This window comes from Pelobates fuscus, chromosome 6 (assembly GCF_036172605.1).
Source record: "Pelobates fuscus isolate aPelFus1 chromosome 6, aPelFus1.pri, whole genome shotgun sequence".
NCBI lineage: Eukaryota > Metazoa > Chordata > Amphibia > Anura > Pelobatidae > Pelobates > Pelobates fuscus.
Window position 1 is genome coordinate 210,404,047 of NC_086322.1, and position 14,527 is coordinate 210,418,573.

Genomic DNA, 14,527 nt, shown 5'->3' on the forward strand with positions numbered 1-14,527 from the left:
TTTATCCAGCTCACAGAGACACGTACCACTTATTAATCTGCACATTCCTTTTTGCCTGCAGCCATTCCCACATCTGCACCCTGGAAGCAAATGTGCTTGAATGCATCTTAAATGCATCTTCTCCGCTTGGTTTTGCTCTGACATAAGAGCAGAGTTTCTTTTTTTCACTGCCTAAACATGGCTCTGGGTCGGAAGAAAATTGGGTCAATACAACTAGAGGTGGGGAAGATTGTTACATGGGTAAATAAATAAATTAACACCAGGAATATAGGCAACTACGTGCTAAAAGCAGAATAGGATTGTGAATGGACACTAAGTTTCCTTACCATGACTTGCATCCAATCACTCATTATGCTAAGTTTGTATGTTTGTAATGTTCTCTGTGTTTTTTAGCTGTCTGTGAACATACTTTTTTTTTTTCTCTTGGCACTTGCTAAAACTGGATTTAGACATCAAACCTTAATATGCCAACTAAGCATATATAATTTTTTTTTTAAATAGCCATAAATATCACTGGGTGTACAGCCTCCAATGTCAGACAGTTAAATCCTTTGTTTCTTGTTTTTTCGTTACTTTGTGACCATATACAATTTTTTGGCACCTTATTTTCTTATTTTGTGTTCATTTGAGTTTTTATTATATATGGTTTTGTTTTCCTTTTATCCCCTAAATTGAGTATCACTTTGCTTATGTGTGGTTGCCATACTGTATCTAGTGAATTGAAATGGACATAGTGGGGCAGATGCAAATAGATATATATAAAATTTCAATGCGTAATTCATATACTTATAAGGTATTGGAGGAGTATAGCATGCACCATATATAAAGTACATACTGAAATCTAATTGCCAAGTCACTAAGTGCCTTTACAGTATAATGTACATTTTTGAAATATGATTCCCATACATCCTATTTGAATCAAGCAATTTGTTTTTCTTGTGACATTTTGCTTTTAAATGCTATTGATATTTTTTATTATTATTATTTTTATTTTATTTTGTAATACTTTTATTTGTAGAAAAGCAAGCAATTCACTCACACCTGGTATCTGCAATAGTAAATATCTTAAAATATGGATAAAGGGAGGTACTGGAGAGGATAGTAAAAGAGGTCATAACATTTAAACCAATGAGAACTCTATCCCTGGGCCATGTTTAGCTTAAAACTGCTGCACCTGTATGTCTCTCTTTCTGTATCTATACTTTCTCTACAGTAGTCCTTGGCTGTGCACAGAATAAATGGCTTCCTTTCGAATGTATATGGATGTGCTTTCCCTCCTCTGCATGTAAGTATATAAGAAGCCAGAATATAGGTGGTTTCTTGTTAATACATTAATTAACAGCACTATGAAAAAATGTTCTTTGAAACACAAGGGATAGCATTTTGTAAACACTGTGAAATTTCATCTTGAAAATTAAATACCGGTAACAAATGAAACAATTAAATGACAAGGCTCCAGGTTTCAGTAAACAAAACTGTCACAAATGTTGCCCCTCTGTTGTGATTGCATTCAAATAATAACGGTCTATATAAGTAGATAGATTAAGGATATAGCTGAGCTATCAACATCGTTGAGTATCTGATTATATTTTGAACTCAGGCACACATATTCGAATTGTAATAGTCTTTTAGCCTTGCATAGCAATTTCTTAGTAGAAGATCTATGTGCAATAATAGTAACTGTTAATTAAACCAGGTATTGTGGGGAAGAAAAGCGAATTGCAAAATTTAGGCCAAAATGGCTGATTTAGGATAAAATTTGCAATTGCTTTGTCAGTTCTTTGTCTTTAAGTAGGCAGAGGTATACATAGGCATTATAAATAGGAAACGGCAAAGTTTAGACCAAAAAAGCAGAATTGTAAAAAAAAAGTTTGGGACAGTTATTTTTCTGGCTCTGCTGTCTTGGTCTATACAATGTGCAATCCCTCTTGTTCGATTTCCACAATTCCCAGTTAGTGAATACACCCCAAAGTGTACAAAAGTGCTGGCTATTGTCAATATATACAGGTACTCAGAATATAGTCTAGCATAAATAGTAAGTGATCTTACCATGCATTACATCACCTCTATTTAGGCTGGCTTTGAGTGATGAGAGCTTCTGTCAGAATGGCACAGGCTATTGCTAGCTATAAATGGTAAAAATTCATAGCTTGCAAAAAAAAAATACCTGCCTTCCACTTTAATGATGCTTACAATGTCCTGGCACAAACATTCACAGCTCAGATACTGTTCTGCTTATTAGGTATCTCTCTTTCCTCGGTAACTATGGGAGCATATTCATGGGTCGTCACATCCCTTCATTGTCAAGCTCATTCCATTGTGTCTTGTCTTGCATTTGCAGTGCATTTGGATTAGGGTGTATATCATTTGTAAAGCTTGTGGATGCAACTTAACCAAAAGCGCCGTTATATTTTAAAAAAAATATTTCTGAACATGAAGCTGTGAACAGCGCAGTAGGAATAATGTAACAGTTTATTTTTTATATATAAATATATATATTATGCATACCATTGCCTTAAATTGTAGCTTTAGAATTTTGAATGTTATGTTTTGTTTTTGTTTTGTTTTTTAAAGTATCCCATGTGTCAGTTTCGTTAAAAAATAAATTGTATCCAACATGCCGTGTTAACGCAGTATTATGTCTAGAATGTATATGATAGACACTTGTCATGTGTTATAATTTTTATTCTGGTGTCAAAACATTTCATGTTTCAAATATAATGCTATACAACTTATTTTGAATACATTTTTGTATGAGAGACAGAGGACATTATAGCACTCAGACAAAAATATACTTTATACCTTTTAACTTAAAACGTGTGTTTCCATTTTTTTGTGTGTGTGTTGTTGGTTTTTACGTGTATCCCCTGTGATCTGGGAGGTTCTGAAGAAAGTAGAACATTTCATTCACAAATGTTATCTTGGAACTATTCTGCAGAAAAGACGTACTTCCTTGCCTAAAGGGGATAATTACTATTTTCAATTAAAATATACTATATAACATGTTAGTAAAGACAAGAAATAACATAAAGAAATGTAAACTGTTTAAGAACAATGAATACAATATTGTATATGAAAGTGTATTAATTTCATAGAATAGGTATAATAGGGGAAATGTGTGCTTAAAGGGACACTCCAGGCACCAACACACATTTGGGTTTGGCCTTGTTTATATGTTGTATGTTTTCCCTCATTCAAATATCTTTAGTTTTGTTAAAATAAATGTGATGTTCTGCCTACTTCCAATCAGGAAGATGTTTTGTGAAAAGCAGCGAAGTGTGTGTGGGGGGGGGGGGGGGGGTGCGGGGGGGGTTAGTTGTGTTAGTTAGTTTTCAAAACGAAATATATTTAAACAGGGAAAAACATACAGCATTGATATGAGGCCAAAAACTACCCCGTGCACTTAAGATGTGTTGGTGCACAGAGACCTTTACACTGGTGATAAATGTGAGCCCCTTATTTTTTTTGAGGAATTTTCACAGTGATGTAAATGTCTACCACACTTAAGGCAACTGACGTATATTCTCAGGAAGTGCTCCAGAACCATTCCTAACTGTCTGCCTGTTTAGGTTTCTGAGCAACCTCACTGGGAACTTTCTAAAGCACTATAAATCCTGGAAGTTACTGGATGACATCTGCTCTGTGACATTATCCCTGCCATAAGAAATCATCTGATTGTTACAATAACAGGGAGATCATTAAATAGATAAACTATTACTGACATGAACTGTTTGTAGATTTTTTTAAATCTAATGTTACAATAAAGATTCAGTGCTTTTAATGGGTGAAACAAGAGCATTCAATGTATTTTAGCAATCATATTGAGATATCATGGAGATCAACAACCTAATCAAGGTGTCTGTATGTATATGTGTAGATATATGTATGTCTGTGTACCTACAGACACCTTAATTGGGCCTTGATTATATATATATATATATATATATATATATATATATATAAATAAAGAGAGAGTAAAAAGAGAGAATTGTAGAGCGTCGCTGCATTTCTAAGCAGTGGTGCTGCTGTAGAGACCAAAATGTATACAAAATACAATTTTACAAGACTTCTTATCTCACCAAAGAAATATGGGGATTCAATTACATCATATGGCCATATCATGTTAAGCCCACCACAATGCAACAGTATCCTAATTTGTTATCTGTTTGCTGAGATAGGTGATTCTAAGTAGCCTTGTAAAAAAATGTAAGTACATTTTTGTGTGTGTGTGCGCCGATCCTTAATTTTATATATATACAACACACACACTTCTGACATTCCGAATGTAAGAAGGTTTACCCCTCACTGACAAACCTAATACCACTAGTATTTCATCTTGGAGAGGGACAGAGGTTACCTGTTGTTTCATAAATGCCTCATAAAACATTATTGCAAAATATTTTGTCTCCGTGTGTGCACGTGATTATCCCATCATTCAAATTTGACATTTTATGTTTACTACTTTGCTTTTGTATGGACATTTTCACTCTGTTTTCATTCATGTAAACGTCTATTCATATACAGGATTTTTTACTAAACCATGAATTGACTGGAATTTCTGGTCAAAACAAACTTAATTGGAACAAACATTCTGTGGTCAATTTCCAGAGATTCACAGTTTAGTGAATAACCCTGATAGCACTTAGAGCACCATTTTTGCTGGGGAAAGTAAGATTAGTCTTTGAAAATGGTTTATTATATAGTAATATGAACCATTGTAAGTGCAGTATATACCAAAAGAGTAAATTGCAGATAAATAGGCTGATTCATTATAGTGAAAACATAGCTCACTGGGGGACGTTTTCCAAATATTTCAATTCAGAATTTGAAATTCACTTTGAATTCATACTTTGGTGTAAGGGTAGGCAATCTTCAGCACTCCAGATGTTGTGGACCAAATCTCCCATAATGCACTTACAGCCATAATGCTGGCAAAGCATCAGGGACATTGCGGTCCACAACATTGGGAGTGCCAAAGGTTGCCATCACCTGCTTTAGTGAGTAGCCCAGGTAGATTAAATAGGATAAGCAATTGGATGTCCAGTTGACATTGGAAGAATCCTGGTGTTAAAATGATGTGCATGCACATTACTTACATGTCGGTAAAAAATTAGTAAATACTTAATCTATTCAAACTTTCTGATGGCATTTCACAGGTTGTTATGTTGTGAAATACTTACAACTTTAGGGGATTTGTATGAACCTGCTGCAGTTGGTATAATTAACTTTTATTTTACACTGTCATTGATTTGAGTCGCAGCCATAACCTGGCCTTTGCAAAGTGAGTAATTGGCACTATATATATCTCCCAACTACAAGCTAAGATGAAAGAACGTAAAAAGATTCTGTGTGCCCGTGAGAGAATATCAGAACGTGTCCTAATAGCAGTCATTGTTAATTATCACAATTTGGGAAAAGCATTTCAAATTCTATGCCAAAATTGCCAAACTGGGAAAAAAAAAAAAAACGCTAACTCTAATATTTCAAGTTTACATAATTTGTCTTAAAATTTGGAATTTCACAGTCATTTCTTTGCTTTTAAAAAAAATATATATATATTTTATAATGTTGGCTATATATGTATGTGAACTCATAAATTAAAACATCTGGCCATGTAAAAACTACAGCACCAGGTCCATACAAGCCCCACCTAATATCTTCTTGCTTTCCCTTCATGGCACCTTTCTAACTGCTACGTGTAACAATCCAACTCCAAGCCTGTCTTGCTCCAGCCATATCCCAATTACCTCATTATTATTCTTTCTCCTTTTCTATAGCTTCTTCTTTCTGTAATCATCCTGTTGACAGGTCTGCACCTTCCCCCAAACGGACAGGGAAATGTCAGAAGATCGGCAGTCTAACTGCACACCTGTAGGAAGATCTGCCTCAACTCTTCTTCCAATCTTCTTCCTTACTTTACCTTCAGTGAGTTATATGTTACTGTGTATCGTAAGAGCACTAAAGATGTGTGCTGACCAAACGGTTGTCAGAGTGATGGCCCCCTACTAAGCAATGAAGATGTTTTATGATTGATACAAAGCCACAACGAGGGGACAGTTTCTTAGTGCATGTCCAAAGTTTCATTTGGACCCACATTTCTCAATGAACTACACTGGGACCTAACAAGAGGAAGTTAACCGTAAAGGTCTTCTCAATATCTATTTGGCAACTCTTAATATTTGAAGACTAAAATTGAAGGGTTTAAAGGTGATAAATGCACTGTACCTGTAAATGGCTCATAGAATATGAAATATCTTTATCTGATGGAGTGTGTCCATTGCTAAGGAACCCACATTCAGGAGAAAAGTGGGACTTAATAGGTGCAGTAACCCTTGCCCATCGTTACATCCTGGCCTATCCTCTCTGTGCCAGTTACACGTTCATTATGATTTGTTTTTTAATATTGTTTTTTCTTTTGTTTTATTTGGTAAATTTCAACAACTCCAAATACTTCCTATTCCTGTAATTTAGCATTCTTATCTCATGAATACATCTCAAGAGAGTATATTACACATCCCATCATACTCTTTGCAGTAATTTGGTTAATACTGCTGTTAAACACATGCAAAAAAAGTATTACAAAATTGCAAGATCTTGACACTAAGGGTGCTCACAGGGTAGTTTTCGTTTTATGAACCATTACTTTGCAACTTGCAATTTTCCATTGGAAACTGATTCTTAAAAGAGCAACATAAATACATTGGCTGATGCCTTAATTTTTAAATTTGAACTCATACATTTACACTAAGTTAGTATTTTGAAAGAGCTACAGCTCTGCTTGTACGACAGGCAAAGTTTATCCAGGAGATTTAATAAGTAGAGTTTGGCATCAATATGCAGATTAGTGAATCTCTCATGGACTACTGGGTAACTAATTTTCATAATTATATTGAAATAAAATATCAACATTTGAAAAAGTGTGTTGTCCTAAATTGTGGCGCAAATTCATAAAAGTTGTGCGGTTACCAAACAATAGAATCAGCAGCGGTTGCTGGAGTTTTTATAACTTTGCAGCAGTTTTTGGATCTTTGATAAAGTATTTTGATAAATCCATCTATCTGTTTAATAATAGCTGAAATATTGAGGGTTATGTATAAAAATGGTTTTATGAGAAAAATGGCGCAGTTGCAGATATCTATGTGCTAATTGCAGTAAAGTAGAAAAGTATCTGAATATTGTATACTTATTTTATCACAGAGTAAGTAAAAAATACACACACTTTTGCAACTTTTTTTAGATCATTTTTTATTTGCTATTGTGTCTGGTGTCAATTGCACTATAAGAAAAGTTGAAATAAAAAGTCACAGATTTGAGAAGAAAAAGTTGCAAACATGCATCATTGTTTTTTCTCCTGTACAAAGTCCATTAAAATATATTTATATATACTGTATAATTTAATTCATAAAATATTAATATAGATCACACCTCGGGCTTGTTTACAATCTTGTTAATAAACAGTTGCCGCAAGCTGACGCTATTTGCGAAAAAGGTTTCTGCTCTTGTTGCTAAAATTTCATAGCCTTTATTTATAATAACTGGTGCCGCCACAGATACTAATCACTTGCAGATTAGTGACTTGGAGGTAAAGCACAGAAACAAACATGAACATGCGCACTTCACCCTAAGTGGCCAATAGCAACAGGCAAGAAGTGGCTGGCCGATAAAGCTTTGCAACGTGGCGGGAAAAATATTTTTTTATTTCAATCGGATGTTTGAAGATTTAGCTGTCATAGACGTTTTACACTATGCCAAAAGCTGGTGTATTTTTTTTTGTGGGGTGGTAGTCGGTAATTACCAGTGTCAGATTTTGAAAAAAGTCAGAAAGTAGTTGCTAAGTTGAGAATAGTGATTGTCGCCACTATTTAGTGAATGCCTTTCAGTAGTGACTGCCAGTAAATCCCTGTTGCTTCTATTAAAATTTTGCATGAAAGCAGTCACTATTTACTAGCAGTTGCACCAGGCATTTTAGCAACTAGTGGCTGGCCAGTGAAACATAGTGATAAGGTTGTAAACAAGCCCTTAGTGATAGTGTGTAAACAAGCCCCTGGTGTTAGAGATTGTACCATTATATATATCCCCACTCTAGGGATTTTTTCGCACCTCAATATCTGCATGCCTCTCCACCCATCATTTCTGGCTTATCTAACCCAAGACTTTTACACCCTGTGCCCCAAACAACATTCATAAGTTTGCACTCAGGATTCAGAGCTAGAAACCAAAGCCTTATGCAAAGTTAGCATTTCTGAATGATCAATAGTCCCTCCTCTGCTAATCTACTTTGTGCTAATACCATAAACCACACCAGTCTTAATACCCATCCCATGGAACACTCCCACTAAGGCATCCTTTTGCGCTGTCCTTTTGGAATGCATGCAACATCACTAAATCAACTGCTGTCCAGGACTTATTAATCTCACATTCCCTAAACTTACTGCATTAACCTAAACACTGCCTTGTTATCATTTTATTTTCATTAACTCACACCCACTAGACAATCTGATAGTAAGTGTGGTGGTAAGGTTTCTGCCTTTACCCCACTGCCCCTTCAAACCTCTACCCATCCCCTCTTCCCTCTCTTTCTCCTCATATGGAGTTCACTCAATTCACCTGTTTAAACCCATCTCTGCAAACATTGCCATTATTTACCATCTCACTGGGTCCCCTCTTCTCTTGTTTGACAATTTTGATGCCTGGCTGCCCTACTTCCTTTCAAGTAATATTATTTCTCTAATTCTTGGGGTAATATTCCAATTGACCCACCCTTGACCTCTTAAATTCTCCCACGCATTTAGCTGGCAATACCCTTGAAATTATGTTTGCACTTATGTGCACGATTTCTAATTACTGTACCACTCCATTTCCTCTGTCAGATCACCACCTCTTATCATTTGTTCTTGAGAGCCAACCTCACACAACATTCTCAGCCTAACCCTCCTCAACTCAGGAGGAACCTGAATTATCTTGAGCTCCAGCAACTATCAGCTGATTTCCACTCTCAACTCATCTATCCCTACTTTCTCCTGTCCCTCTATGGCTATCTCCTCATATAACACTACCCTCACCTCTGGCCTGGATGCTGCATTCCTGCTCCAAACATAAACCTCAATGAGGGTGTACCTCCAACCGTGGTACACTAAGTCGACCCGCTCCCTGCAGAGATGCTCCCGTTCAGAGGAACGCTGCTAGAGGAAACCTTGCACCTTATGTGACTTTCTTTATTATAAATTTATTTTATGTTCATCCTCACCATTGCTAAACAATCATACTTTTCATCTCTCATTAGTTGATGCTTCCATAATCCCAGGCATCTATTTGATACCTTCAACTTTCTTCTTTTTTTTTTTTTTTGCTCCCCCCCACCCCAAATTAACCTTTCAACTGATAGCTTTGCGTGCTCTATTACTAAGAAGAAGAATAATTTATGGAGAGAATTCTCCCCCTTCATTACTCTCTCTCAACCACACTTTGACCTTGTCTATCTTACCCTTCAGGCTTTCTTCACAGGAACTGGACAGGAGGTAGCTGCACTTCTCCTTTCCTCTTGCCCCACCACTTGTCCCCTTGAACCCGCCGCGTCATGCCTCATTAGATTTATCTCCCCCTGCCTTGTGCCATCCTTCATGCATATCTTCAACTGCTCCCTTTCTTCTGGCATTGTCTCTGCTCCCCTTAAACATGCTACTGTCCTTAATTGCTGTACTCTCGCACATGCAAGCATGCTGAAGCTCCAGGTGCAGAAGGGGACCGGCCACAAAAGGCTGGTCGAGCCCGCGAGGGACAGGTTCAAATAAATTAAACTCACCTTTGCTACCAGGCACCTGGATTGTTTGCAAATTATACAAAATCCCCAGAAGGTGACAGTTCAACTTTAATGGGCTATGGCAGAAGAAAAATCTGTAAAAATGTTTTGGCCTCAGTGGTGATATTATAAATAAATAAGGAACAATCGACAAATGGAAAATTCACTAAACACCTGAATTAAGTGAATTAAATGATAAAATGTATGCTAAAATAGCCAATCTGTAACTATAGCGGAGTTGAAGCATTTTTGGCTAGCTTTTTTAACTTGAATTTTGCAATTTGATTTGCATTTCACTACAGTGAATGGACCCCAAAGCATGGCAATGTACATAAATACCAGTAGTCTCTTGAAAACTACTTTAAATGTTTAATATTTTAGCAAAAAATTATGAAATGCATATAACAAAACTCCTAAATACAAGAAAACTAAATGACATTACATTGTTAGTGTAAACATTTTTGTAGGAATTTCAAGGTTATCATGGAGAAACGTCTACAAATAATATTCTAGCACATTGTTGGTTTAGTTTTTATTTATTTTTTATTATGTGCCTCGTTTATACACAACTCCATTTTAAGACAAACTCTATTTATACCACCATTTATTTCAGTCATCTCCCCTATAAACACTAAAAGTTTCATCTTTGCACAAATCTTATGTACACTCAAATTATTAAATTTAAAGTGGCTGCAATTTATTTTTATGACAAGTTTTATAACTTTACTTTGATTAAAGGTTTTCTACATGTACTTAGACATTACATTGTAGAGAAAGGTTTTGATATACATGCGGTTAAAAAAATATTGACTTATGTTAAATCCTAAATGGGCTCATTAAATTAAGGACATTTAAAGTTGTATTCATGGTCACTGCCTTTAATTTTTTTCAGTTCCAACTTAATATACCAAAATACAGGCATGAATATTAAATCTGCTGTATGTCTGTATGTATGGCAGCCATATTGTTTAAGATGAAAATCACCTCCCAATACATGTATGTGAGTATATGTTAGCATATACTAAATGTATGTAGCAGCTTCACATGCATAGTGTCAATAGTAGAACAAGGTAAAAAAAAAAACACAGCTGTTTTTATTTCTTGCACTGTATTTATTATATACAATATTACGGGTTCCTTAAATATATGAAAAGAGATTGGTTCTCTGAAATGATTCATAAAAGTTATTTTAAAAATAATCACTTTGACATTTTTTGTATAACGTTTATAGTGTTTTTAAATGTCATTACCCAGAATCCTCATTTTAAGCGGAGGGTAACTCATAGACTTGTCATGAATGTTCTTGGTACCTTGTACAGTCAGGTTGTTGTTACTTACTTTTACCCTCTGTAGATCCTATTTGCTATAACAGTTTTTTGTTATAGGAAATACAGATACACACAGAGCTTCACTACATCATAGAGCTGGAGCATCATTTTGTCACCTATAATGGAATCTGCTGTATACTATTTTGTTCCAGGCATCAATTTTGTGAGCCTTCAATAAACAAGGCTTTAAAATGTATGTGTTTCCTTTTCTTGCTCAAAGATATAAATGCTGCACTTCATGCTGGAGTAGTGCAAGCTCCTAGTGATGAACAGGTCTCCCTACTGTCATGATTTTGGCGGAACAGTATGATTTTCAGGTCCTGTCCCACCATCCTGAATTAGTTCCCTCGTGACCTGCTTTTGGGGACACTAGGGCTTACGCTATACTTTCCCCAACAAGTGATAGTTTCAAAAGTCACCAACAAGTAAGGGAGGTGGGTGGAACTAAATGGTCAGGGGAAAAGCTAAATGCATCCTGAATTTGCTGTCCAATTACTGCTGCCCACCAAGAGAGAAGCAGGTAGGAGTGAATCCACTTCTCCCCCAGTGCCCATAATGAAAATTGTGTGTGTGTGTGTCTGTCTGTAACTGTGTGTGTGTTTGTTTGGAACTGTGTGTGCGTGTGACTGCCTATAACTGTGTATGTGAATGTCTGCCTGTAACTGTGTGTGTGACTGGCTGCGTGTGGCTGCCGGGTCCTCTCCTGCCTCCCTCGATGCTGCTGTGGGCCGGTGAGGTAGATCTTTGATCTCCCCACCGTCCCATGGAGGCTTAGAGCAGAGCCGGCGCCCGGATAGCGCCAGCTCTGCATGAGCCGGTCTCAATCCATAGGCGTGCCACGGGGATTAGGGTGTGCCAAGGCAAACCCGGCACACCCCGTGCGCATGCCTATGATAGAGAATAACGTTTGTATATGCAGGAATAAGTTTGTTCTAAAAACTGCCAGGTAAATATTAATCCTAGGGGTATATTAGTAGGAGGAATTGATTTGAAGATAATTATTAAGCCAAAAGTGAGGTGTGATATGAATGGTTCTACAAAGTTCTAAAAGTTGAATTTTCTGTTAATAATTACATTAAATGGCATAATTCGAAGTCGATATTAAAACCTTGGGGTTGTAAGGTCCCGAGGTTGAATATCCACTTCATTTCATGTTGTCCTAGACATTTATTAAAATCCCCTCTACGCCAATTACCTATGCCTTTTTGGATGCCCATAAATTTGAGGTCTCTAGGGTCACTGTTATGTTTTAGTTTAAAGTGCTGTGATACACTGTGGCCTTCCAATTGTCTTTTAATATTCCTGATATGTTCTTCAACACGTATGTGTAAATTGCTCTTAGTGCGTCCCACATATTTTAGACCACAGGGGCATTGCAATAGATACACCTCGTACTTACGCGAGCTGGGCATTGCTGAACCTCCTCAATTGGCACCCTCAAGCCTATCCCGAATGGATGCATCCAAGGTTGTGGGATGTACACCCCGAGCAGCTCAACGCAAGACACGTATCACTGATCAGGATCCTGCTTAATCTTTTATGCGCCACTAAGTACTTTTTTATATTTTGCTGTCAACTGAATGGCTCTTTTTGTAAGTGTGCACTGGTGTCAAATTCATACATATATTGGCAATAAAGATGATGTAACCAAAGAAAAAACAATCTACCAGAGCAACCCACAGACTAGGAGCAGCATTTATTTAAACTAAACTGTTCTGACATTTTAGGAGGTGAGATCCTTTAATAAGCCCCATGCATGTTGTAATATTATATAACTATGAATTTGGCTGGCCCATAGGTAAATATGAGCGCACATATATACCACCAGAGGGAGCTAGATTTCAAGCAATGTATTCGCTGTATATTTCCTTTGACCCACTTTAAAGTGTGTAATTTGATCTAAATCCAGGAATGTAGCCTACAATCCAATCTGGACATCATCCAAATTCACAGCTTCACCTGATCCTTAGAGAGGAAAAATCCCTGCTTGTCTCAAATAGCTTTCACTGAATAATCTGACCTTGCAGAAACACACAGAATTTTAGCTCTATGGTCCTATATCCATGTTGCATGTTGGGTAATAAAAGTTGTATCCCTATGAATGCTAATTTATATATCCAGATTCCTCTCAAATCATAGTGTATAATAATAATAAGTACAGTTACAGTGGATAAGATATGTCTGATAGATTTTACACAACGTTAAGGAGACATACATCGTGTTGAGAAACCTGTCTCATTCGAATAGTTTATAAATGTTTATCAGATACATTTCAAAGTTGTTTTGCCTTATTTTAAGTGGATAGTTCATACATTTCTAAACACAAATACATGCACCAGTCAAGCCATAAGACTTGCTTTTTGCACAGATTCCAAATTTTCCACAGATTCCAAATTCCAAATATTTTATGTATATCTGTGTAAAAGTGTTTGCTGGATTAAATAAATTGTCAAATTATGCATGTTCCTTTAAAGAAACTGTCACTTGCCAGGGTTTTTAATATCATGTTTACTATTTGCTATATTTCATAAATAAGTACAAGAGGTGTGGGAAAAACGTAATTGTAGAAATCCACATCTCTTTATCATACAACTGGGCGCCTCCATCTTAGCTCTCTGTCAATCATTGTTACAAGCTGTGTCCTTTGCACCTGACAGTCAGCATAGAGAAAGCATACCAAGCATGGGCATCCACAGGGGGGGAAAGGGGGACACTTGCCTCCATCCCCACTGGATTTTTTAGCTTGTGCCGGTATTTTTCTTATGGAATTGAGAGTACACTGTAATATCGGCGCCAGCCAGTAGCTGGCGCTGTGTGTGGAGAGAGGTAGGGATAGGAAGCTACATCTTTCACCTGCTTCTCTCTCCTGACTGAATCCGCAGGGGAGCAGCACAGAGTGCAGCGAGCAACTCCCATACTGCACAGACAGCCTACAAATCAGGCAAGTGACAGATGGGGGGGGGGGGGGAGGCAGCTTACAGATTAGTTAAGTGAGGGATGGGGGGGCAGCCTACAGATCAGGTAAGTGAGGGAAGGGGGGGCAGGCTACAGATCAGTTAAGTGAGGGATGGGGGGGCAGACTACAGATCAGGTAAGTGAGGCATGGGGGGCAGCTTACATTTCAGGTAAGTGAGGGATGGGGGGGCAGCCTACAGATCAGGTAAGTGAGGGAAGGGGGGGAGACAGCCTACAGATCAGATAAGTGAGGCATGGGGGGCGAGTCTACAGGAATGGTCAGCAAGGAGCAGGAAGGGGCAGCAAGGAGAAGAAAGGGTCTGCAAGGAGCAGAAAGGGGCAGGAAAGGACAGAAGGAGCACAAAGGTAAAAGAGCAGAAAGAATCAGAAGGAGCCTAAAGGTAAAGTCGGAGAAAGAGCAGAAAGAAACAGCAAGGAGCATAAA

General features: G+C 37.3%; 1 protein-coding gene across 4 annotated transcripts in view; it reads left to right on the plus strand.

Moving 5' to 3' along the window:
- Positions 1–6,917, plus strand: part of SEPTIN11 (septin 11) — an 89,777-nt gene extending 82,860 nt beyond the window's left edge. For 3 of the 4 annotated variants that reach the window (XM_063458705.1, XM_063458703.1, XM_063458706.1), the window contains one exon: positions 5,778–6,917. Coding sequence is in view for 2 of the 4 variants with exons in the window: in XM_063458706.1 (XP_063314776.1) it covers positions 5,778–5,793 (16 nt within the window). In the remaining 2 variants the exon portion in view is untranslated. Of the gene's footprint in view, positions 1–1,213; positions 1,286–5,777 lie in introns of all 4 variants that reach the window. The other variant, XM_063458704.1, reaches the window with a different exon arrangement.
- The last annotated feature ends 7,610 nt before the right edge of the window (positions 6,918–14,527 follow it).